Source organism: Podarcis cretensis (genome assembly GCF_951804945.1).
Source record: "Podarcis cretensis genome assembly, chromosome: 1".
NCBI classification, from domain to species: Eukaryota; Metazoa; Chordata; class Lepidosauria; order Squamata; family Lacertidae; genus Podarcis; species Podarcis cretensis.
This window is the reverse complement of record NC_137170.1, coordinates 117,373,589-117,397,048: the sequence shown is the minus strand read 5'-3', so window position 1 is coordinate 117,397,048 and position 23,460 is coordinate 117,373,589. Positions and strand designations below refer to the sequence as shown.

General features: G+C 43.7%; 1 protein-coding gene across 13 annotated transcripts in view; it reads left to right on the top strand.

Annotated features, from left to right (window-relative positions):
- OSBPL6 (oxysterol binding protein like 6) overlaps positions 1 to 23,460 on the top strand; it is a 106,080-nt gene that overhangs the window by 79,444 nt on the left and 3,176 nt on the right. For 10 of the 13 annotated variants that reach the window (XM_079977184.1, XM_079977175.1, XM_079977174.1 and 7 more), the window contains 12 exons: positions 1,126 to 1,233; positions 5,174 to 5,311; positions 8,048 to 8,135; positions 9,044 to 9,297; positions 11,346 to 11,483; positions 12,678 to 12,741; positions 12,985 to 13,063; positions 14,768 to 14,912; positions 15,418 to 15,562; positions 17,527 to 17,653; positions 19,214 to 19,336; positions 20,142 to 21,144. In XM_079977184.1, coding sequence (XP_079833310.1) covers positions 1,126 to 1,233; positions 5,174 to 5,311; positions 8,048 to 8,135; positions 9,044 to 9,297; positions 11,346 to 11,483; positions 12,678 to 12,741; positions 12,985 to 13,063; positions 14,768 to 14,912; positions 15,418 to 15,562; positions 17,527 to 17,653; positions 19,214 to 19,336; positions 20,142 to 20,250 — 1,518 coding nt within the window. In that variant the 3' untranslated portion in view covers positions 20,251 to 21,144. Of the gene's footprint in view, positions 1 to 1,125; positions 1,234 to 5,173; positions 5,312 to 8,047; positions 8,136 to 9,043; positions 9,298 to 11,345; positions 11,484 to 12,677; positions 12,742 to 12,984; positions 13,064 to 14,767; positions 14,913 to 15,417; positions 15,563 to 17,526; positions 17,654 to 19,213; positions 19,337 to 20,141; positions 21,145 to 23,460 lie in introns of those variants that run through there. The other 3 variants (XM_079977178.1, XM_079977176.1, XM_079977186.1) reach the window with 2 other exon arrangements.

Below are 23,460 nucleotides of genomic sequence, written 5' to 3'. Positions count from 1 at the left end.
TCATTTATGTCAGTAATATGGGATGATACACTATGGACAATATCAGTGGTCTAATGTTGAGATGCTAAAGGATTATAAGCATGACCCATTAACTTATCAGTATTGTTTATGCTGTGCGAGCCGCACAGAGCATTCAAGAGGATAGACTGGTCTTGTTGGGTGACCTTAAATAAATGTAAAGGCTGACTTGTGCTTATTGAATTCAGAAGCAAATACAACAGCTTCAATGGCAAAACATACAACCATCTGCTGTGACTGGTGCTTGTCTTCCAAATAATCAGGTTCCCCTGAAGCAAACACAACTAGGGTTTCTTCTTTCATTGTCTTATAGAATCTAACAAAGCAAGGAAAGGCTAAAGGTGTGTCTACTTTTCTGGCAGCCCAGTCCCATGCATATTTAGACAATAAGTCCCACCAAGTAGCTTACTCCAGAGCAAAGGTGTGGGGGATTGTAATCTTGGGGCCAAACTCAAGGAGATGTAGGAGCAGTTCCCACTTAAAAAACAACAACACTGAAGTGTCACTATGGATGTGCTGTACATTTGATTGGAAGAGAAAGGAGGGGTTTATAATCCTTTCTCCATGTTCCTTTCTCACCAGGTAAAATGATGTAGGAACCTAATATCTTTTTCTTCACCGGTGGAAAAGAGGCTAGGCGTTGGGTGGTAATTTTGACTAGAAAAATGTCTCAGAAGGAAGGGCTAATCAACCCCGCTTCTCCACTACTATTTGTATCTTAGCTCCTCATATGTATAAATTTAATTGATCACATTTATTCCACCTCTTGCCTTTGGCCATAAACTTGTTTAAAGTGAGGAGGGATGCAGACCTCTATCAGGGAATCCTCAGCGTACTCACCAAATTACCATCCCTTTTTCTATGGAAGAAAGCCAGAATAGTTAAATGAGTTTAATTTGACTTAAGATAGGTAGTGGAAACATACCTAACCAGAACTGCTGGACATAATACTAATGGTTGGAGGAAAAAAGTTAGTTGCTTAGAAGTACCATCCATATAATGTAACACTTTGGTTCTGGCCCGAATATAGGATACAGCAGTGGTTTGACTCTGCTTTGTGCTGTCTTGTACATTTGAAATTAAATATTTAATTTTTGTTATTTTAAGGCTATCAACCAGAATGCTGAACTAAGGAGTCGCTTGAACAGAATACATTCAGAGTCTGTTATTTGTGATCAGGTTGTCAGTGTAAATATTATCCCTAGTCCTGATGAGGTAAGACTTTGTCATTGCTCTAATGGACTTACAGTAGTCAAAACCCGCTAATTATCACTAATGACTAAATCATTCTCTTTGGCAAAGCTGGCAAGCATTGGGTCAGGCTCATTTCAGGAAATTTTCCAGTAGCATTGATGAAAGTAATGAGCTGTAGTTCATGTGAGATTCCTTTTGGAAATCTGAGAAGTGGAAGGTTTGGTGTTAGCATTTGAAGAATACAAATTCTGGTGCATTTGTATTTAAGTAAGCAAGCAGCCAAGAATCCATAAGAAGAGCCTTGCTGGACCAGACTAATTAAGTCAAACGGCCTTTTCCCCATAGTGCACCACTAGCTGACTATGTGTGATATGAAGAAGGACTTCCTTTTGTTGCTTGGGACAGTCTCACCAGTCAGACTCATTTAATAACCTTGGGTTCTAGTGCTATGAGAGAGGGAGAAAGTCTTCTGACTATCCACCTTCTCCATATTGTGTATATTTTTTTAATAAACTTTTCACTCAGCTTCCCTCCCCCCCCCCCAAAAAAAAAAACTTATAGAAAGCCTTAAAAAATTGTAAGCTTTCCTCACGGGGGAGCTGCTCCAGCTCTTATCATTTTGGTTGGTCTTTACCAATTCTACAAAAAAATTAATAAATTTTGTTTGAGGTGTCACAACCAGAACTGTACTCAGTATTTCAAGTATGACCACGTCAAAGATTTGTACAAAGGCATTACAGTATTCACATTTTTTAAAAAAATTCAGACACTTTCTTAATGATCTCTGGCATGAATTTTTAGCTTTTTCATAGCCGCTGCACACTGGGTCAGCATTTTCGTGGAGCAATCTGCTTCCACCCCAAGATCCCTTTCCCAGCCAGTCACATTCAGCTCAGACACCATCACTATACGTATGAACTTCAGATTTTTTTGCCACAATGTTCATCTCCTTACATTTATTGACATTGAACCACATTTGCGATTATGTTACTCGTTCAGCATTTTGTAGGCATCCTTTTTGGAGTTCTTTTGCAATCTGTTTTTCCTTTCATCATCTTCAATAATTTGGGATAATTGCAAACTTGGAAAGTTTGTTGTTCACTCCTAACTCAGGATCATTGATGAACAAGTTGAAAAACACCAGTTCCAATTTGGGTGGCATTCCACTTCTTGCATCCCTCCATTGTGAGAATTACTCATTTATTCTTACTCTCCATCCCTGTTCTTCAATAAGTTACCAATCCTCACACTTCAAATATGGAAAGATGGAAGGCAAATACATTAGTCCACATGTACTGCCATTGTTAAGAACGCTAGTTATTCTTAATACTGCCTTGCTGAAATAGATTAACTGAAGTTATAATGATTGCCCAGAATTACAAGCCCTGTAACCAGTAGGAAAGCTTGTGTAGGGTCTGCTCTCCCTCTTTCCAATCCTCCCTTAGCCTCAACTGAGCTCCGAAATGCTGGAGAGTTCAGTTTCTTTCCAATCCTCCCTTAGCCACTACTGAGCTCCAAAATGCTGAAAAGTTCAGTTTCCAAGTGAGACAAAGCAGATGTCTTTTAAACATATGAGGCACACCATAAGATAATTCTTTCTGGTCTCACTGAACGCTCTGTATTTGATGATATTCAAGTTGCAGTGTCTCCTCACACACCCACACCCTTTTCCTTTATTTTTCACCACTTACCATTACCATGTGCTTTTCTGATGAATCCCTTCTGCTTGGACAAAAATGGAAATTCCTTTTGGAGCCTCCTTCATTTGAAGTCAGCTTTATAGAATAGAAAACTGGGAGAAGAATCTTCGAAGTGTATTTATATAGTCAGATATAAGTGTGTTGAGGCTACTGTATAAAAGTTGCTGAGTGCTACAAAGGCAGAGTGCCCTGAACCATTCTTGGAGTTCCAGGGCTTCTATAGCCACTGTCTTGTCTCTGTGTTAGTTGGAGTGGCCATCCCCATGGTGTGATCCTGTTTCTTGTCCCAGTCTTGTAGTCGTAGCTTATTAACTGTGTGTAATGCGAGAGGGTGCGAGGGACGCAGGTGGCGCTGTGGGTTAAAGCCTCAGCGCCTAGGGCTTGCCGATCGAAAGGTCGGCGGTTCGAATCCCTGCGGCGGGGTGCGCTCCCGCTGCTCGGTCCCAGCACCTGCCAACCTAGCAGTTCGAAAGCACCTCCGGGTGCAAGTAGATAAATAGGGACCGCTTACCAGCGGGAAGGTAAACGGCGTTTCCGTGTGCCGCTCTGGCTCTGGCCAGAGCAGCGATGTCACGCTGGCCACGTGACCCGGAAGTGTCTCCGGACAGCGCTGGCCCCTGGCCTCTTAAGTGAGATGGGCGCACAACCCCAGAGTCTGTCAAGACTGGCCCGTACGGGCAGGGGTACCTTTACCTTTACCTTTAATGCGAGAGGATGAGCTTTGCTACAGGAGGGAGCTAAAGGAGACGTGAGCTCCAGACCTGAACTAAGGAAAACATTTACATATTCTAAATTTGAAATAGAATCATAGAATTGTAGAGTTGGAAGGGTCCGCAATCTAGCCTGCAATGCAAGAATCTTTCGCCCAATGTGGGGCTTGTACTCACCACCCTGAGATTAAGAGCCCTCATACTCTACCAACTGAGCTATCCCTCAGGTAGTGAGTGGGCCTTTCCTTCTGAGGAAATGGCACTGGGAACCTGTTTGACTGAAGGGTAAGGTAAAGAACACTTCAGATAAATAGATAAGCTCCCACCTAATGACAAAGACATGGGATGCGGTTGGCGCTGTGGTCTAAACCACTGAGCCTTGGGCTTGCCAATCAAAAGGTCCGTGGTTCGAATCCCCGTGATGGGGTGAGCTCCTGTTGCTCGGTCCCAGCTCCTGCCACCCTAGCAGTTCGAAAGCACCCCAAAAAGTGCAAGTAGATTAATAGGTACCGCTCCGGTTGGAAGGTAAACGGTGTTTCCATGCGCTGTTCTGGTGTTGGTGTTCCATTGCGCCAGAAGCAGCTTAGTCATGCTGGCCACATGATCTGGAAAAATTGTCTGTGGAGCGGACAAATGCCGGCTCCCTAGGCCTGTAAAGCGAGATGAGCGCCGCAATCCCAGAGTCGTTCGTGACTGGACTTAACTGTCAAGGGTCCCTTTACCTTTAGCTAAAGACAAAGACAGGTGGTGAGTGCCAGAAGGATTGTAGTCAAAATGGGACCACTGAGAAACAAGACGAACATATCAGCAGGCTCATTTGCAGAAGCACAAAAAAAATCATCCTTTTAAAAACCCTCTAAGACAAAAGAAAACCCCTGCAAGCAAACATAAAACAGCCTGACGAACCCTGAGCATGTTCAGTATCCACAAAAGGTAGAGACAGTTGCAAAAAACAAAACAAAAAAACTAGGACACAGTAGAATGCTAGGTTGGGAAGGAAGGAATGGTTCGAAACAGGAACAAGAACGTTTCTTTTAATAGGGGATGGTGAGCTGCAACTTTTTGCTGCAGGCCACCCCTGTGTGTGCGCATACTTGCAAACAAACAAGCTCAGGCTTCAGGGCATGAGAGCATTGTGCTAAAGCAGTCTTACAACATGGCTGAAGTGTGTCAGGTGAGGGTTGGGCCTCCCTTCCCCATCAAACACAAGGTATCATTTCAGTGCTGGAAGATGCTGGGTTTTCCTGTAGCAGAGGAACAGTCTTGAGGGAAGGCATTTCTCTCTGTCCCCTGCCACACACAAAAAAAGGAGTTATTCGAGTGCTAGCTGGAAAAGAGGTTGTTTGCACTCCCTTTGCAAAATGGCTTCTTTTCAACCTGAACTCTCCGTTTGCTAGAGCTTATTTTCCAAACAGGGAGGAAGGAGCGGCCATGCAGGGAAGAAGCAGGGCATCTGTCCAATAAAATATATTGATTAGGCATGCCCTTGCTTTTTCTCTGTCATGTGTGGGCGTCTGGAGTTCATATGTGTGTGTTTTTCCCTTTCTGCAGGCAGGTGAACAGATCCATGTCAGTCTCCCCCTCTCCCAGCAAGTTTCTAATGAAAGCAGGCTCTCCATGTCGGAATCTGTCTCTGAGTTCTTCGATGCGCAGGAGGTGCTTCTGTCTGCAAGCTCATCAGAAAACGAGGTTAGGCAGCGAAAGCCTGATTATTTCTTCTGCTGTGCTCTATATAATTATAATGCATTTGGGATCAAGTACCGAACTTTTGGGGACGCGGGTGGCGCTGTGGGTTAAACCACAGAGCCTAGGACTTGCCGATCAGAAGGTCGGCGGTTCGAATCCCCGCGACAGGGTGAGCTCCCGTTGCTCGGTCCCTGCTCCTGCCCACCTAGCAGTTCGAAAGCACATCAAAGTGCAAGTAGATAAATAGGTAGGAAGGTAAATGGCGTTTCCATGTGCTGCTCTGGTTCGCCAGAAGCGGCTTAGTCATGCTGGCAACATGACCTGGAAGCTGTACGCCGGCTCCCTCGGCCAATAAAGCGAGATGAGCGCTGCAACCCCAGAGTCGGCCACGACTGGACCTAATGGTCAGAGGTCCCTTTACCTTTACCTCTACCGAACTTTTGATCCTTATTCGGAAGGCTTGGACATGGACACAGCAGTCTCCTGGTTCAAATCACACCTCTGCTATGAGGTTAAGTTGTTGTCCGTAGGCAAGTCACTATCTCAGAATGAAATATGAGGATAATAATCCTAACCTATCACACAAAGTCCTAAGAATGAGGTGAAGCTCTTAGAACAATCTGACAGTTCCAAGAGTAGTCCCACTGATTCTTGTAGGGTTAATCTGGAGTAAAGGAACTGCTTGCCACTTAATTGCCTTGAGATCATGGCCAGAGGCAGCAATTCGTGACCCATTTGCTCCACCTTCCTCCTGCAGACAGCATTGTTGTGGAATGAGTGACACGTAAATTGCTACCATTGCATTTCCCCCATCTTCCGTTCTTTGGAAGGAAGTAAATTAGTAGCTCAGTAGGGACGCGGGTGGCGCTGTGGGTAAAACCTCAGCGCCTAGGACTTGCCGATCGCATGGTCGGCGGTTTGAATCCCCGTGGCGGGGTGAGCTCCCGTCGTTCGGTCCCAGCTCCTGCCCACCTAGCAGTTCGAAAGCACCCTTAAGTGCAAGTAGATAAATAGGGACCGCTTTATAGCGGGAAGGTAAACGGCGTTTCCGTGTGCTGCTCTGGTGCCGGTTCGCCAGAGCAGCTTTGTCACGCTGGCCACGTGACCCGGAAGTGTCTGCAGACAGCGCTGGCTCCCGGCCTCTAGAGTGAGATGAGCGCACAACCCTAGAGTCTGTCAAGACTGGCCCGTACGGGCAGGGGTACCTTTACCTTTACCTTTACCTTTAAATTAGTAGCTCAGTTTTGACGCCCCCACCCACACTTGCACCCTGTTCCTTCGCTTACTGGTTTTTCGTTTGCCATGGCAAGAAAATTTGTTTTTCTCTCCTTAAAACAGGGGTGGGCCACATAGGGCCCTCAACCACTCACTCTGCAGCCCACCAAGCTGTGGGGGAAACTTGCTCACTCTTCCTACTGCCCAGTTAATCAGCCATCAGCAGCACAACAGGGAAGAGAACTGAGAGCCAGTGTGGTGTAGTGGTTAAGAGCGATAGACTCGTAATCTGGGGAACCGGGTTCGCGTCTCCGCTCCTCCACCTGCAGCTGCTGGGTGACCTTGGGCTAGTCACACTTCTCTGAAGTCTCTCAGCCCCACTCACCTCACAGAGTGTTTGTTGTGGGGGAGGAAGAGAAAGGAGAATGTTAGCCGCTTTGAGACTCCTTAGGGTAGTGATAAAGCGAGATATCAAATCCAAACTCCTCTTCTTCTTCTTCTGTTTCCATGTTGCTAATTGCAGTGAGGAAAGTATTCTTGTGTAGATTGGGGAGGGTGGGCACATTTTGTGTGTGTGTGTGTGTGTGTGAGAGAGAGAGAGAGAGAGGGGGGGGGTCATACTGTATCCTGAAGCATCTGACTTCCCATGAATGATTGAGTGTGTGCTTCCCTGTGCATACAGCTGTTTGGGAGGCTGGTTGGAGGTAATTTAAATGGAGAAATAAGACATACCCCATGTATCGTATTTTTTGCTCTATAGGACGCACCCAACCCATAAGGCGCACCTAGTTTTTAGAGGAAGAAAACAAGAAAAAAAAATATTCTGAATCAAATGTTGTTGAAGAGGCTTTGCGCGGCTATCCCTGAAGCCAGAACAGCAAGAGGGATTGCTGCACAGCCTGCATTTGCTCCATAAGACGCACACACATTTCCCCTTACTTTTTCGGAGGGGAAGAGTGCATCTTATAGAGCGAAAAATACGGTACCTGTCTTTTCAAGAGTGTCTGTGAGCATGAGTTGGTTTAAGGTATGGCAGTGTGACTGGCTCCGGTCATGCTTTCTGGGATTCAGCCCCCACACCTGTGATTGTGGTGCCAGAAAAAGTTACCTTTCCCTTCTTTAAAACCATGGTTTGAAGTGTGTTTGCAGAGAATGATTTAGAGGCATTCCCCTTATATATCATATTGACAGTGATAGGCTTACATGAGTCATCTGTATTCAATAGAACAGACACTCTTTGACCTACAGTCACTTCCAGCACAGCTTGCTCTTCAAAGAGGAAGATGGAGAGCTTACATATTTAGGCACGAGCTAAAAATGGGATGATATTGGCCAAACCTGGGTTTCACAAAACAGGCACTCTTCAGCCTGATAACAACTCTAGGATACATGCGTCACTGGGACTTGAATTTATGAAAACATTTCTATTCAGTGTTCCACTTGTTGTCCTCCTCCTCCTCCTCCTCCTCCTCCTCCTCTGCTTCCATTTACTTTTCATTTAAATCTCTTTGTTTTCTTCTTTAGGCTTCTGATGATGAGTCATACATCAGTGACGTGAGTGACAACATATCAGAGGACAACACCAGTGTTGCAGACAACGTTTCTCGGCAATGTATGCAGGGTTTTATTTTTTTTAAGTTTTAGAAAATAAGTGTTCTTTTTATGTGTGGTGGACATATAAATCAGAACACTCTCTGGATGCAACTCAAATCAGTGAGGGCCACTTTTACATTTTTATCCCTGTTAACTGTAGAATAGAACTCTTCTTTCTGTTTTTTACTCTAATTATTTGTATGGTTTTAGTAGATTTCATTATATGTATATAGTTTTAATTCTTTCAGTGTTTATAATTGTTTTCTTACAATGTTTTTTTCTATGTTTTTAGCGGTCCTTCTTTTTATCTGTAAGCCGCCTTGAGTCCTGTCGGGGGGAAAGGTGGGGTATAAATAAATCTGTAACAACAACAGACCCTTTGAAATGAATGGGCCTAAGTTAGTCGTAAGGGACGCAGGTGGCGCTGTGGGTTAAAGCCTCAGCGCCTAGGGCTTGCCGATCGAAAGGTCGGCGGCTCGAATCCCTGCGGCGGGGTGCGCTCCCGCTGCTCGGTCCCAGCGCCTGCCAACCTAGCAGTTCGAAAGCACCTCTGGGTGCAAGTAGATAAATAGGGACCGCTTACCAGCAGGAAGGTAAACGGCGTTTCCGTGTGCGGCTCTGGCTCTGGCTCTGGCTCTGGCTCTGGCCAGAGCAGCGATGTCACGCTGGCCACGCGACCCGGAAGTGTCTCCGGACAGCGCTGGCCCCTGGCCTCTTAAGTGAGATGGGCGCACAACCCCAGAGTCTGTCAAGACTGGCCCGTACGGGCAGGGGTACCTTTACCTTTACCTTTAAGTTAGTCGTGCCTATGAAATTCAGTGGGTTTACTCTGAGTACAGCTAGCATTGGATACAAATCATTTTATTTTTCATTTTTAAGTCAATGAAAGGATTTCACATCCCTGCTGTTCTGCTGTTTCCCTTCCAGTACTTAATGATGAGCTGACCGGTGGTGCTTTCAGAAATGGACGAAGGACATGCCTACCGACCCCCTGCCCTGATACTAGTAATATCAACCTGTGGAACATTTTGAGGAACAATATCGGGAAGGATCTCTCGAAAGTATCCATGCCGGTAGAGCTAAACGAGCCTCTGAATACATTGCAACACCTTTGTGAGGAACTGGAATACAGTGAACTCTTGGACAAGGCTTCTGAATCTGATGACCCCTACGAACGAATGGTAGTAAACCAGACGGAGCACCCCGTTGCATGTCCCTTCATGTGTTTATCCCTCTCCTAGAGCTCTAACATTGAATACAGTGGACCCTCCGGATACGAATTAAATTCGTTCCGGGGGTCTGTCCGCAACCCAAAAAGTCTGTAGGCAGAGGCGCCGCTTCTGCGCATGTGCACAGTGTGCAGAGCGCTTCTGCGCATACGAACAGTGTGCAGAGCGCTTCTGCGCATGTACGCGCAATGAAACCCGGAAGTATACACTTCTGGGTTTGCCGCGTTCATAACCCGAACGTTATGTATCCAGAGCGGTACATAGCTAGAGGGTCCACTGTACATTTGTGCATTTTCCATTATTGTAACCTCACCTCTAACGTGAAAGCAGCTAGATTCTGACATAGAGGATTTTTTTACTTTTTATCCAGCCTGTTCCTTTCGTTGGCGTACTTTCTTACAACCAGTTCAGATGGCCCTTGGCTGGCTATATCTCTGCAGATAACTGCTCACATAAGTGGAGCCTTGCAGGAGCAGTATAAATTTGGATGAATGAACTTGCATACGTGTTATAGTGAGTCTTAGGGTCCAGTCTCACATTACCTTTGTGGTATGGAAGCTGCTCACGGACATCCTTTTGCCAGGAGACCCAGATCATGTGGGAAGAGCCCATATTGTTGTTTCCTCCCCCCCCCCATTGCCTTGCTTTCCAAACAGGGCAATACTAGTATGATGAAATAATCTAAGGACTCTACAGTATGGGCTCCTCCCACATAGAATCGTAAGACCGTAGAGTTGGAAGGGACCGCAAAGGTCATCTGGTCCAACCCCCTGCAGTGCAGGAATCCACATTTTGCCCAGTGTGTGGTTTGAACCCTCAACCCTGCGATTAAGAGTCTCAGGTGCTACATGGTTTGAAACTTTTGACGTTACCTTCACAGTGTGGAAAGGAGTGATGCTACCGTAGCGGCCACACTGCTAAGGTAATGCAAGAGAAGGCACTTGGTATAAGCTTCTTGAATGATTCTAAAGGGAAATAAGTAGTTTTAAAAACCACTAGAGCCTCTGTTGCAGAGAGTGATCACTCACTTGTCTGTGTATCTATTTTGTCAGACCTGTGAATTCCAAAGCTGTAGCCACATCCCTATATTACCCTTTTCTGTGCAAGGCAGATAATGCCCTATATTCTGGCAATGAGCAAATCGCTGGAGAATTCCACTCTGCAAGCCCCGCTAGGAATGCTTTTGCTCAAGACAACTTTCAAGATGGCATAAATGGGGGGGGGAGGGGAGGATTCCGGGCGGACTGCTTCCATTATATTCCTATACACAGGAGTGGTGCTCCACTTTCCGGGTCTGCGAAATAGACCAAATTGTAATATGAGATGATTCTCAATAGGCTTGTAGAGATGACAATTCTCCAGAGATATGAAAGTACTCTTTGCTTTCTCTAATTGCATAAGACACATCCATTTCTGCCCCCTTCTATCACCGACTAACTGGTGTTATTTTTTTTGTCAGCACCTGAGGATGGTGCCTAATAAAACCCAAATAAAAATCCTCAGGATATTGATCTAGAGTAAAAGTATGGAAAAGGTGGGAGGATGCAAACTGGAAATGCAAAAAAGGGGAGTGCTAGCCCCCCCCCCCCGGGCAGATCCTTGTGTCACAAAAAAACCCCATGTTTCGCCATTAAGGGCTTTCCAGATTGCACATCCTTTCTTTCCCCACACAATTGCCTCTGACCCCAAGACAAAAATAGCAAATATATTCTTCATCTTTAAGCCTGCTTCGGATACTGTTTGCCTTGGGACCAGATTCGTATGGATATTATTGGCGTTCCTACCTTCCCACCACTTGGAGCTTGACTTTCCCTGTCCTTTATTATGTTGGGACAGTGACTATAACTGCTATTGCAAGAACAGAGTTACTGTCTGCAGTTGTAGCACTAACGCCAAAGGTGCTGCCATCACCCAGAGAAGGAAACACCCTTTCGCTTGCACAGTCTCTCCAGTACTGTTTGGATATTGTTTCTCAAGTTTTTTCACTTTGTTTTAACTAGGTCCTTATTGCTGCCTTTGCAACTTCAGGATATGCCTCCACTTATTACAGAGCTGGAAGCAAGCCTTTTAACCCTGTGCTTGGTGAAACTTACGAATCGATTAGGGAAGACAAAGGATTTCGTTTTTTCTCGGAGCAGGTAAAATCTGTTCCAAAAGAGACCCTCAAATAGCACCGTGGCTTTAATTTGTGATTTATTTGTTTATTTTGGTTGATGCATTTCATCTTATTTTCAGAATGTTGGCCGATATGAATCTAAATATATACCTTTTAAAATGGATTTCAAGATATATATTTGCTTTTCAAGCATTAGGTGCAATTCAGCATTGTAAAGCTGAATCCAGTTTTGCAGAAATCATAGAACTGTGGAGCTGGAAGGGACCCTGATGGCCCAGCCCCCTGCAATGGTCCAAGTTTCTGGATAGCTCAGTTGGTTAGAGCGTGGTGCTGATAACGCCAAGGCCGCAGGTTCGACAGCTGCATATCCCTGCATTGCAGGGGGTTGAGCTAGATCAGGCACCCCCAAACTTGGCCCTCCAGCTGTTTTGGGACTACAATTCTCTTCATCCCTGACCACTGGTCATGTTAGCTAGGGATGGTCGGAGTTGTGGTTTCAAAACATCTGGAGAGCCGAGTTTGGGGATGCCTAAACTAGATGATCCTCAGGGTCCCTTCTAGTTCTACATTTCTATGATTCTATGCAGGAATCTCAGCTAGATCCTACATGACGCATCACCATACAATCTCTGCTTTAAAACTTCCAACGAAGGAGAGTCCACCATCTCTTGTGGGACCTGTTTCTATTCAACAGCTCTTCCTGTCAGAAAGTTCTTCCTGATGTTTCGTTGGAATCTCCTTTTTTGTAACTTGAATCTGTTGGTTTGGATACTAGCCTTCAGAGCAGGAGAAAACAGGCTTGCTCCATCTTCCCTGTGACAGCCCTTCAGATAATTGAAGATGGCTATCATGGCTATCTCAGTCTCCTCTTTTCCAGACTAAACTCTCTCAACTGTTCCTCACAAGGGTAGGTTTCCAGAGTCTTGATCATCATGGACACTCACCTCTGCACAAGTTCCAGCTTGTCAATATCCTTCTTAAATTGTGGTGCCCAGAAATGCACACAATATTACTGGTGGGGTCTGATCAAGGCAAAATAGAGCGGTACTATGACTTCCCTTGAACGGGACACTATACTTCTGTTGATGCAGCCTAGAATAGCAGTAGCTTTTTCTGCTGCTCCATCATCTCTCTTTTATGTAAGGTGTCTGTTACAGTGATGATAAAAGTGAAAGTCTTTTGCACAATTCCTCACCACCGTAATTTTTTATTTCAGGTTAGCCACCACCCACCCATTTCTGCCTGTCACTGTGAATCAAAGAATTTTGTGTTTTGGCAAGGTATACATTTTAATTCACAAGCCTAAAGACCAAATTTAGTTCTGTTTTTTTTTTAAAGAAAACTTACAATTACATGCATAGTTTCATTTTTGTGGAATTTAACAAAAAGGTTAATATAATTGTGAAGCCTGCTTGCTGTTTTAGGTCTTTCACTTTCGTATTAGATAAAGACAAATAATGGTTTGTTGCATTTGTAGAACTTCTGTAATTTGCATCTTTCTGAATCTTTGCTATGTTATTCAGATATCAGGTGGAAAAACAAATTCTGGGGCAAGTCAATGGAAATACTGCCAATCGGAACATTGAATGTCACGCTTCCAAAGTAAGCAGCTTCTCCATTCTTTTCCTGTTTGTTTGTTTGTTTGTTTGTTTCTTCTTCATTCTGGAAAAGCAGTTCCATGAGACTAATTTGGGCACTTCAAGTCCCAGATGCACACTGATGAATAATGTAGCAAAACTGAAGCCAGACAAGGCATGGAGCACATAGCAGCAGCTTGCATGTAGTGATAAGGCAACTGGGATCTCTGAATAATTACTTGCTCTACCTCCTATTATTAGATGTTGCAACTATGTTTGATCAAACAGTTGTGAACATTAGGCTAGTTAATTCACAGCAGCTTCCTGAACGGGAGACGTTTTAGTACTGTGTTTGCTTTGCACAGTAAAAGGAAGCATATTCCTTTTTTTTTTTTTGCAAAAATTGTTCGGATTTCCCCTAGGAGGAAAAAGGTGAGAGGCATCATGGTAACTCAAAATGAGGTGTGTTCTTGTAAAACATGAGGTTTCACAATGAGATGAACTCTTACCTATAGAGTGTGGTAGATAAGGGTGAGTCCTGTTTCAGTGCAAGGAAGCTTGGGAAAGTATTACTGTCCTGCAATGTGTACCTCCTGCAGCTTCTTTGCAGTTGGTCAGCTAATCCTGCAGTTACTCTGCTCATCTCATCTTGTTTAATTCAGAACCAGTCCGGTGGAATTAACAGCGTAATGGGCTTAAAAGTTGGGGAGAACTGGGTTCAAAACTCTAATGAACCATGAAGCTCAATGTGGGGCTTTGAGCAACTCGCAATTTCTCGGCCTAATCTACTTAATAGAGTTATTTTGAGGACAAAACAGGTTTTTTTATATAATACTGTGCGGAACCAATGTAACCGTAGTAGGAAAACACATTCTATGATGTCTGGCAGAAGGATTAATAATAATAATAATAATAATAATGAAATTTATATACTGCCCTTCATTCAGAGATCACAGTTTACAACATAAAAAGATTGTTTTAGAATAATATTATCCAAAATGTATCTTCATTATAGAGGGCTGTAATGTTTCACAGAGCATCTTTTTAAGTGTCTGTAGTGGGACAGAGTTGACTATCTGTGAGAATAACCAGTAACCAATGGTTAAGCACTGGGGGGGGGGGGCGCTGCCAGTTCTCTGTGGACACCCTATTCCTTTCGCCTCCACCTTCAAAAGTGCAATGGCCTTCTTAGTATTGGCACCCTGGCTGTGGAAGGCCCTTCCCTCTGACACATTTGTCAGGCACTCACACTTCCTTATGTTTTAAAAATAAGTTTTAAATATCTTTATTTACCCAGGCCTTTGGTGGCTTTGGAAATCAGTGGGGGTAGTGTTTATGATTGCTGCCCATTCTGCACTGCTGTTTTGTTCTTATTTTATTGTTGTGCTTTTGCTTTATTACCTTTTTAAAAAACTGGTTTTAAATTATTTGTTGTTCTAATTGATTTGCAATTCAACCCCTAGCCATAGCTGTCAACTTTTCCCTTCTCTTGTGAGGAATCCTATTCGAAATAAGGGAATTTCCCTTAAAAAAAGGGAAAGGTTGACAGCTATGCCCCTAGCAGGACACAAATACATGTAAAAAGTGTGGGTATTTTCATATTTGAGTTCTGTTGGTGGTCCATTGGCTTTCAATATTGGAGGGGGGAGTACTGTTTCATTTGTGAATAGGTGGTGGTTTGGAAAGGGCATTTTTGGAGCACAGTTTCCACAGTTAACTCTCTTTGCAGGTACGGTGATTCCTACGTATGGAACAAAGTCACTACTTGCATACACAACATCCTCAGTGGAAGGAGATGGATAGAACATTATGGAGAAATAACCATCAGAAACACAAAAAGCAGCGTTTGTATTTGTAAACTCACATTCATCAAGGTAACGTTTCTTTGATACTCGTTATGGACAGTGAAAAGGGTGTTTGTGCAATTGGTGGCCCGTTGCACAGCAGCTTCTAGGAGCACACAGGGCAGGTTCACTAGCTGGAGGTACCAGTTGTATGAATTGTATGAATCTGTGCACCAAAGTGTGGCCGATAAATATAAGACCCTTTCACTGGTTGCCAGCGGTCATGCTAATTGCATTGGCAAGGTCTTTATCCTCTGCACCTCTTTGGGACTGCATTTGAAGATATTTGGCACGATACGATAAGGGGTGGAGGTGGTGGTGTCTGAATCATCCCGATTCCCCACCGCTTCTGGCAGCTCACTGGCACTGCCTAGCTGTTGGATGGGTGTGATGCAGATCTGCCTGTCAGAAGGCCTGGTCTTGTTGAAAGTTGATACCTAGTTATAACCCAGACACCTGAAACTGGGGTGATTTACCTTAACAGTTAAGAAAAAGGCCACAGATCTTTTGTTTCCTTGCATTATTATTTTTTTAGGTGAATTACTGGAATTCGAACGTGAATGAAGTCCAAGGCGTTGTCATGGACCAAGAAGGAAAGGTGGTACACCGCCTCTTTGGAAAGTGGCATGAAGGGTTGTACTGTGGAGTTGGGCCTTCGGCAAAATGTATATGGAGACCAGGTATGAACCTATTAGAGGAACAGCTCTTTTAGGTAAAGCAGTGGGGTGGATTCAATACTTGTACTATGGGTGAAGGAGCTTCATCATCATCATATCAAGTACTGTAGATTGGAATGACTCTAGATCAGGCTTCCTCAAACTCGGCCCTCCAGATGTTTTTGGCCTACAACTCCCATGATCCCTAGCTAGCAGGACCAGTGGTCAGGGATGATGGGAATCGTAGTCTCAAAACATCTGGAGGTCCAGGTTTGAGGAAGCCTTTTTTAGATAGACTGAAGGGGCCAAGCTGCAGGCTATGTTTCATGCACTACATCTCTTGTTTTCATTTAATTACAAGTGCGGGGAGCCAGTGTCACTGGGATTGCAGGATGTATGGGGGCGAGATTTATCCCTTTCTTCTTTCAGTCACAGAGTCTCCTGAAAATCTCCTCCTAGCAGCTGCAAGGCTTAAAAACTCTCACTGGCACCAATAGAAACTGTTTTCTATGCACAGTAACCGTTCTGGTGGCTTGGCAGAGGCAGGGAGAGATAAATCTCCTGGTGTGCTGCAAACCCAATCACAAAAGTAGACACAGCAAGACTGGAAGTATTTGCACTACAAAATACTGCGTACTTCCTCTTTGAAAGATAAATAATTGGGGATTTCTAATTACAGTGGTACCTCAGGTTACAAACGCTTTGAGTTACAAACACTTCTGGTTACAAACTCTGCTAACCTGGAAGCAGTACCTCAGGTGGCAAACTATGCCCCAGGATGACAACGGAAATCGTGCAGTGGCAGCGCAGCAGCAGCAGGAGGCCCCATTAGCAAACGCGCACCTCAGGTTAAGAACAGCTTCAGGTTAAGAAAGGACCTCTGGAACAAATTAAGTTTGTAACCTGAGGTACCACTGTACTCATTTACTGGTCTCCAATAAGCATTCTTTGTCACAGCAATAATAGGACCAACTGATTTGAAAACGGAAGCCCTGGTGTATCGGTTGTTCCTAATTTACAAAGAATACCAGTTGCGTTTTCCGAACTGTTACTTGGAGAAATAAACTTGGCTCTGGTTTACAGACTGTCTCACCACAGTGGCAGGTGCAGGGAAGAGCCATTGCTCCATACTAGGCCATGTAAAATAATAGAATTGTAAAGTTGGAAGGGGATACTGAAGATCTTGTAGTCCAACTCCCTGCAGTGCAGGAATATGCAGCTGTCCCACATAGGGATTGAACCTGCAACCTTGGGGTGAGCAGCACCAACTGAGCTATCACATCAGGCCTGAGCTTCAGACCCCAGCAGTGAGACCTCTAAAGATCTCTGGTAAGAGGGTTATCAAAGGTGGCTGTCAGACAACCTTTGCCAGAGTACACAACACTGGACCAGTGGCCAAGCCCACCTTCATATGCAGCTCGTAGGTATTCTCCTCTCCCTAATGATGATTCAGCACTTTCTGTTTTAATAGCTGGGCCATCTATTGGCCTGGATCAAACTAATTTTTTTCCCAGGTGGAGGCTACTTGAAGCAGGACCCACATAGTGCCCTATCATGCTCACGGTGTAAAAGTGTTTGTTCCATGAATTTTCTCCCAGCAGGCCGATTTTTCCGACTGGCACGACTCTCCTCCGGGAGTGAGGGCATGCTGGTGTTGAAAGGCTCTGAATGAGGCAGAAGAACCCTGGGATGCCCAGGCACTGTGTATAATGGCAGCAAGATATGTAGAAGGCACCACCTCAGGTGGCAGCTCAGTGGCACGTAGAGCAAGCCTTAGTCCACCCCACAGACTGTGGTTAGAACTGTGAGAGGTGCTGACTGTCTTTTGGCAGTGCTTGCATGACGTTTGACCAGTGTCAGTTTATCACCAGTAGTTAGAGCCAACTTCAGGAGCTGCAAGCAGGGATTTTGACCTTCTGTATTCAGAGGACTATGTCTTCTCCGTTCACAATGCTTAGCTATTCACTTTGTCTTATCTGTTAATGCAGGCTCCATGCCCACCAACTACGAGCGTTATTATGGCTTCACAAGGTTTGCCATTGAGCTGAATGAGTTAGATCCTGCACTGAAAGATCTTCTTCCAAGAACAGATGCCCGATTCAGGCCAGACCAAAGGCAAGAATCACTTGGTTGTCGTTATTTAATGCTCAGCAGCTGCTTTCAAACATAGATTGTAGGTCGCACCTGTTTTCAGGACCCCAATGTTTAGTCCAGGGGTGGGGAAGCTTCGTTAGCATGAGGGCCAGATTCCCTTGTGGGTCATTTTCCAGGGACTCAGTGGTGGGTGAGTTTATCCAGGCACAAAAGGTGCAGCTTTTAAATTTGTACTGTAGGCTACTTTCCAGCCAAGCAAAAAATAAGAGGTTGCCATGGACTGACTGGATGCAAAGGAGTGGTGGGAGCCACCATCTCAGGAACCCCCAAGGGAAGAAGGCTCAGAGCCAGGGGACTGGTGATGGGATGTTGATGAGTGGTCAGAAGGAGAAGTCTGGAATGAGGAGGTGTTGTAAGCTGAAGGTAACAGGTTTTAGTGAGCAGGAAGATGCTGTGGCAGAGAGCAGTCCAGAATCAGAGGCAGAAGAGGAGGCTGGAGAGTAGGGAGGAGGCTACCAGGCAGAGATGAATCAGGCTGTTGAAGAAGCCAGGGGGTCTCCCTCTCCTGCTGTGACCAGCTCCCCTCCCTCCTGGACTCCCAGAACCAGAAGAAGTATGAAGAGGGTAGAGCAAAAACAGACAAGGCGTCGGAGTCTCAGATTGCTAGGGAAGGACCCAAGGGAGGAAGAGTCTTGGGGGGCACTGGGAAGGCATGGCCCTTCAGTCCTCGCAACTGCCTCATTGGGGCAGGCTCTGCTGGGAAGAGTTGCTGTGCTTACTAGGCCTGAGCTGTTCTTTATTTGAACAAAGAGTTAACTCCACTGACACCTTGCGAGTTATTGCTGGCCTGCTCCCAACACCGGCCCTGATAGAGGTTTACACACAAGTAAACCTGGTAAGTAAGAGGCACTATTGCAGTACAAGGACACGTTCCAGCCAGGCAAAAACAGCCAGGGAGGCTGCAGAGCAGGGCCAGTGAAAGGGTGTCACCTGTGCAGAGTCCCAAAGGCTGGACAGAGAGACACAGGGTGGCCATTGTGGCCCTTGGACCTAAAGTTCCCCACTCCTAGTTTAGTCCATCACTTTATAACATGACTTGCTTAAAAAACCTTTGATCAACTAAGGGTCTGCCCCACACTAATGAGGAAGGTTGGTTTGTTTATGATTCAGGTAGCTATAAAAGTTACATTGGGCAGCTACTGTCTTAGCAGAGCCATTGCTCTTCACTCTCAAGAGGAACTGGCTCTTTTAAGATTGGCATGGGGTTTGCATAGAACCAAATAAGCATGCTGCTTGTTCAAAATAATTGTGTGCTTTTAAAAAACCATTATTAATTTATTCTGGTTTAATCAGCAAGTCAGTATAACAATCATCTAAAACTCACATGCTAAATAATTAAAGATTTCTTTAATTAATTGGATCTCATCCCTGCTAATTTTATTTGAACTGCAGTATCCGGATGGTACGGATCCAGCAACTCTTGATGTGTGTAGGTTTGTCATCTCCGGGGTTTTGTTGATTCGTTCCAGTGCTTGAATGTTGGTATACTGTATATTCGAAGTTCCACTTGCTTTATTGCAGGCTTTTGGAAGACGGGGATGTAGAAGCTGCAGCATCAGAAAAACTAAGAATAGAAGAACTCCAGAGAAGTCGAAGACGCTACTTAGAAGAAAATAATATGGAACATGTACCAAAATTTTTTAAGTATGTAAACTCAGGAATGTGGTTTGTTTTTCCCCTCCTTGCTAACAGATACACCACCAGCCTGGTAACAGAGTGGGAAAATTGAAATAGTTGAAACTGGGTTGAAGAGTTGGCAGCTTGTAAAGGTTATGAGTAAACTAAGGTTTACTCAAAGTAGACCCATTGAAATTAATGGGCATTTAACTTCATAATGGTCATTAACTTCAGTGGGTTTACCCCGAGCAAAGCTTAGTGGAATACCACCCATTGTTATCACAGTTAACTTTTTACAGAAATATTTCCATGAGTTGTTGAGACAGTTTCATTTTCAGCATTGGAAAAATGCATTTATGTGGAAAATGTCTGTTTCTTCTCATTGCACAGGCTGAGAGATTTTAAAAAAAACCCCAAGAAACAAAAACAAAATTTGATTATAAGCCCTGTTTGGCCAGGACTTCTGGTGTGAGGTAATGTTCAGGTTGACATCACCTGACTAGCACTCATAGAGACTGCCACTTACAAAGGTACAATCGGGAGCTTGTGTTATGGTTCCACTTCATTCATGGCTCCAGCCTTACCTGCCCCACACCTGATGTCCTATAGGAACTTTTTTAAAAGCCAAAATACTGCCTGTTCGTCATTTTGTGGGCTGAATTCAACCCCTCTGTTCCCTCTTCCTTACCAAACAACTGGTTGATGGGATTTTTGCTTCTTATAAAGGACTCTGCAGGTGCCGTGTCACAAGGGAGTATAATTTGGTTCTTGTTAAAGGCACTCCTGAATTTATTTTGTCTAACAGGTGTGTATTTTTCTTTTGATTTTGCAGAAAAGTTATCGATGCCAATCAAAGAGAAGCTTGGGTTTCTAACGACACGTATTGGGAACTCCGAAAGGATCCTGGCTTTAGTAAAGTAGAAACCCTCAAACTCTGGTAAACTGAGAATGTAGATCTAGTAACATATCACTCCTTAAAAAAAAAAAAGAAAAACCTTAAAAAAAACCTATGCACAACATGTTTCTTATAGCTGAGGTTGGTTTGTGGGCCTGCAAGAAACCTTTCATTTGCTTTTATATTCATCTTTATAAATGGACTTCCAAAAGTGCATTAGCCCAGACCCCGGACATTTCTGCAGCTGGCATTAAATTAAAGGGAGGGGGAACCAACACGCCCTTTAAATATTGAGATACAGGAAATGCAGCGCAAGAGAAGCATGCACTGAGTTAGCCAAAGATGCTTTCGAAGAGTATCTGGTGCTTAAAATAGACAACAGAAAAGATACAAAAACAAAACAAGATTTGTTTTAATGGAACATGTCTAGAATGTCCACCCATGCTATTATTAAACCTTGAGTCGCAATACTTGTTCATTTCTAGCTTCGGGTTAGTTTCTTGATGTGTGATGTGCTTGGACTGGCCACGTCGAAAAAAGGCATAATGCTTTTCTGGAAGCTCTCCTCATTCATTCGCCATTGTTCATGCCTTAAAAAAAAACACCAATGTGAAGTTGTACATTTAAGTCATTTTAAAATATGTATTCTTAGACGTTTGTCAGGGGCAGATTTTTAAAGCGCTAGGATTTTGTTCATATTATAAATAACGAAGAAAGTGTATTATTATTATTTAAGAGAAAAGAGAGAAACCCTAAATGGATTGTAAAGGAAAGCGATCAACTAGTATATGTTTTAACTTTGGGGGTGGGGTGGGGACTATTGTGTGGTCAAGTTGAAAGGAGACTGGCTGGTTTTGTAACAACCTTGGCAAATGAAGCCGAGGTCGTATTCTCAATGCCTAATGCTGTGATAAATATACCATCTCTTCCCATGGCTTCACACTTTTGTCTCATTTTCTCATAAGTCTTTATACAATTGGAATTCCCTGAAGCTTCGCATGAGTGTTAAGCACAAAAAATGATAAGTGTCTTGTCTCCTTTCCCGGAGGTGGATTATACTGGTAACATACATGGTCATGTTCTCTTTTGTACACAAGATGCTTTTGTTGCACATCTGTTTTATGGGGAAGCAACATAGCATATGCAACTAAGTTCTCGGGAGCATCTTGCCACTGCTAATACTGCTTTTGTGCATAATTCTATTTTGCCATTTTACAAAAAGGCAATTATGTTTTTCGATGAAGAAGCAAGACCTTAAATGGTCGCTGTGCAGCACATTTCAATGATGTATATGGAAGGAGCCTGCATGACTTCTGTCTCAAAGTAAAGTGAAGTTGGCATGCTTTGCTATAGCCAGTATTAATAGATAAAAATCCTATTTTTTTTAATGTCATCTTCTCTTTCATTCATGCCCAGTTTGCTAACAGACCCCCTACATGCATCTAATAGGCATCAGTGACAGAAAAGATCTCCTTGTATTAGATTTCAAAAAAATATTTCTACGTATATATAGTACATAGCACATAATTCTAAATATGCTTAATTTTCCTTTGCATGGTGCTTCTTAAGAACGACTTCTTGGTGGGGTTCCATAGAGATACAGAGGTGTCTCTTACCATTATTTCCCAAAAGCAAATTGACTGTTCATTTAACTGTGCTACAAATTACTTATATATATATATATATTTCCAAAGCCCACAATTCCTTCTTTACAAGCACATCTGCCAAAGAAGCAAAGAGTTATAAATATGATTTCTCCCCACAGTGTTACTTCCTCTTGGTATGCACAATATTGATGGATATTTAAATATTTGACCACAACTTCTTTCTGAGCTGTACTTGTAGCTCAGAGTCTCTTTCGTTTGACTGAGGCTTAGAATAAATTCCAGACGATTCAATGGCAATGATCACATAATGACCTTTTAAGTCTGTTCTTGCAAAAGTTCTGTTTGACATTTCAAAATATCAGTTTTCATTTTCTAAGCAGATCAAGTTTTGTAGCCTGAGTGTTGGTAAAATATTTCAGGGGCGCAGCATGGGACCATTGGAACTACTAATCATAGCTCCCAGTTAACGTCTTCCTGAGAAGACTTGCTGAACTCACTTCTTCCCTTCTGTCATTCAAATCTAATCAAACTCTTTAAACAAAACAGCTAATTTATTACCTGTATGAAAGTTAACTGAAACAAGGGGGTAGAGACAGATGTAACATTTTTAGAGTAGCGCGGTCGTTTTGTCCAAATGTACCTTTAATTTCTAGGGGCTGATCTCTGAAGTGGCCAAAATAGCCCTCTAAGTTTGTGACAAAAATAAGTTATGGACAGTTTGATTGGCTGAAGCCCATGATGTCACAAGGAGCCATCAATCCCTTTCCCTTTTCCCTGGAGCAATTTTGTTGTTTTTTCACTTTGGAAAAAAATACCAAACCTATTTCCTTAAATGGAAGGAAAGAAAGAATAGTGTCCATTATGTGATTTTATTTTTTATTTATAAAGAAAGCAGACTGTCCTCCAGGAGCAAAGGGGCAGGGGTAAGCAAAATTGATGGTTGGACCAACTTTGCTGCGATGTCCAGCTATCATTCAAGGGTGAAAGAATATTGGATATGATCCACAACTGAGTAATTAACTGACTCCCTTGTCTTGTCCTTTGACATGTCTTGTCAACACAGATTCTCCCCTCCCCTTCAAGTCATTTCCTTCCTTAGAGATTCCATTTCAGTCAAATTTGAATTTTTAAAACAGCAATAATGTACACAACGGCCAATTCCCTATGTGGGCTGATGCAACAGGCTTGAGCTGGCCCAGTAAACATTTTTAGAAACCGCCCCTGCCCCTCCACACTTCCTTCCTGCCACATCACTGATTGCTTCTACAATTCCTGTAGGTTTTAAAGGTTTGTTTGTTACATGGAACAAAGAAGCTGCTCTTCCAAAACCCATAAACAACCTAAGCTAACCACCTTGGGTTCCCTGAGTTAGTTTCTTCATAGCCTGGGATCTGTTTGAAACCTTTCAGTGCATCACTCGCCTTGAGTTTCTTGTTTTTTTATGCACTAAACTAAGTCTAAACAAAGCGTATAATATTTATGCAAGGCTAGCCCTGCTAGAAATTCATGGATTCCAGTCGTGCAAAGCAGTCACACATCACTTGCTGCAGAATTTATCTGAATCATTTTACACAGGGTCTCTGTGGTGTGGCTGCTGCAGCAAAAAAATCGCCTTCTCCTTCTACATTACATTAGTTACGTACTGAAGA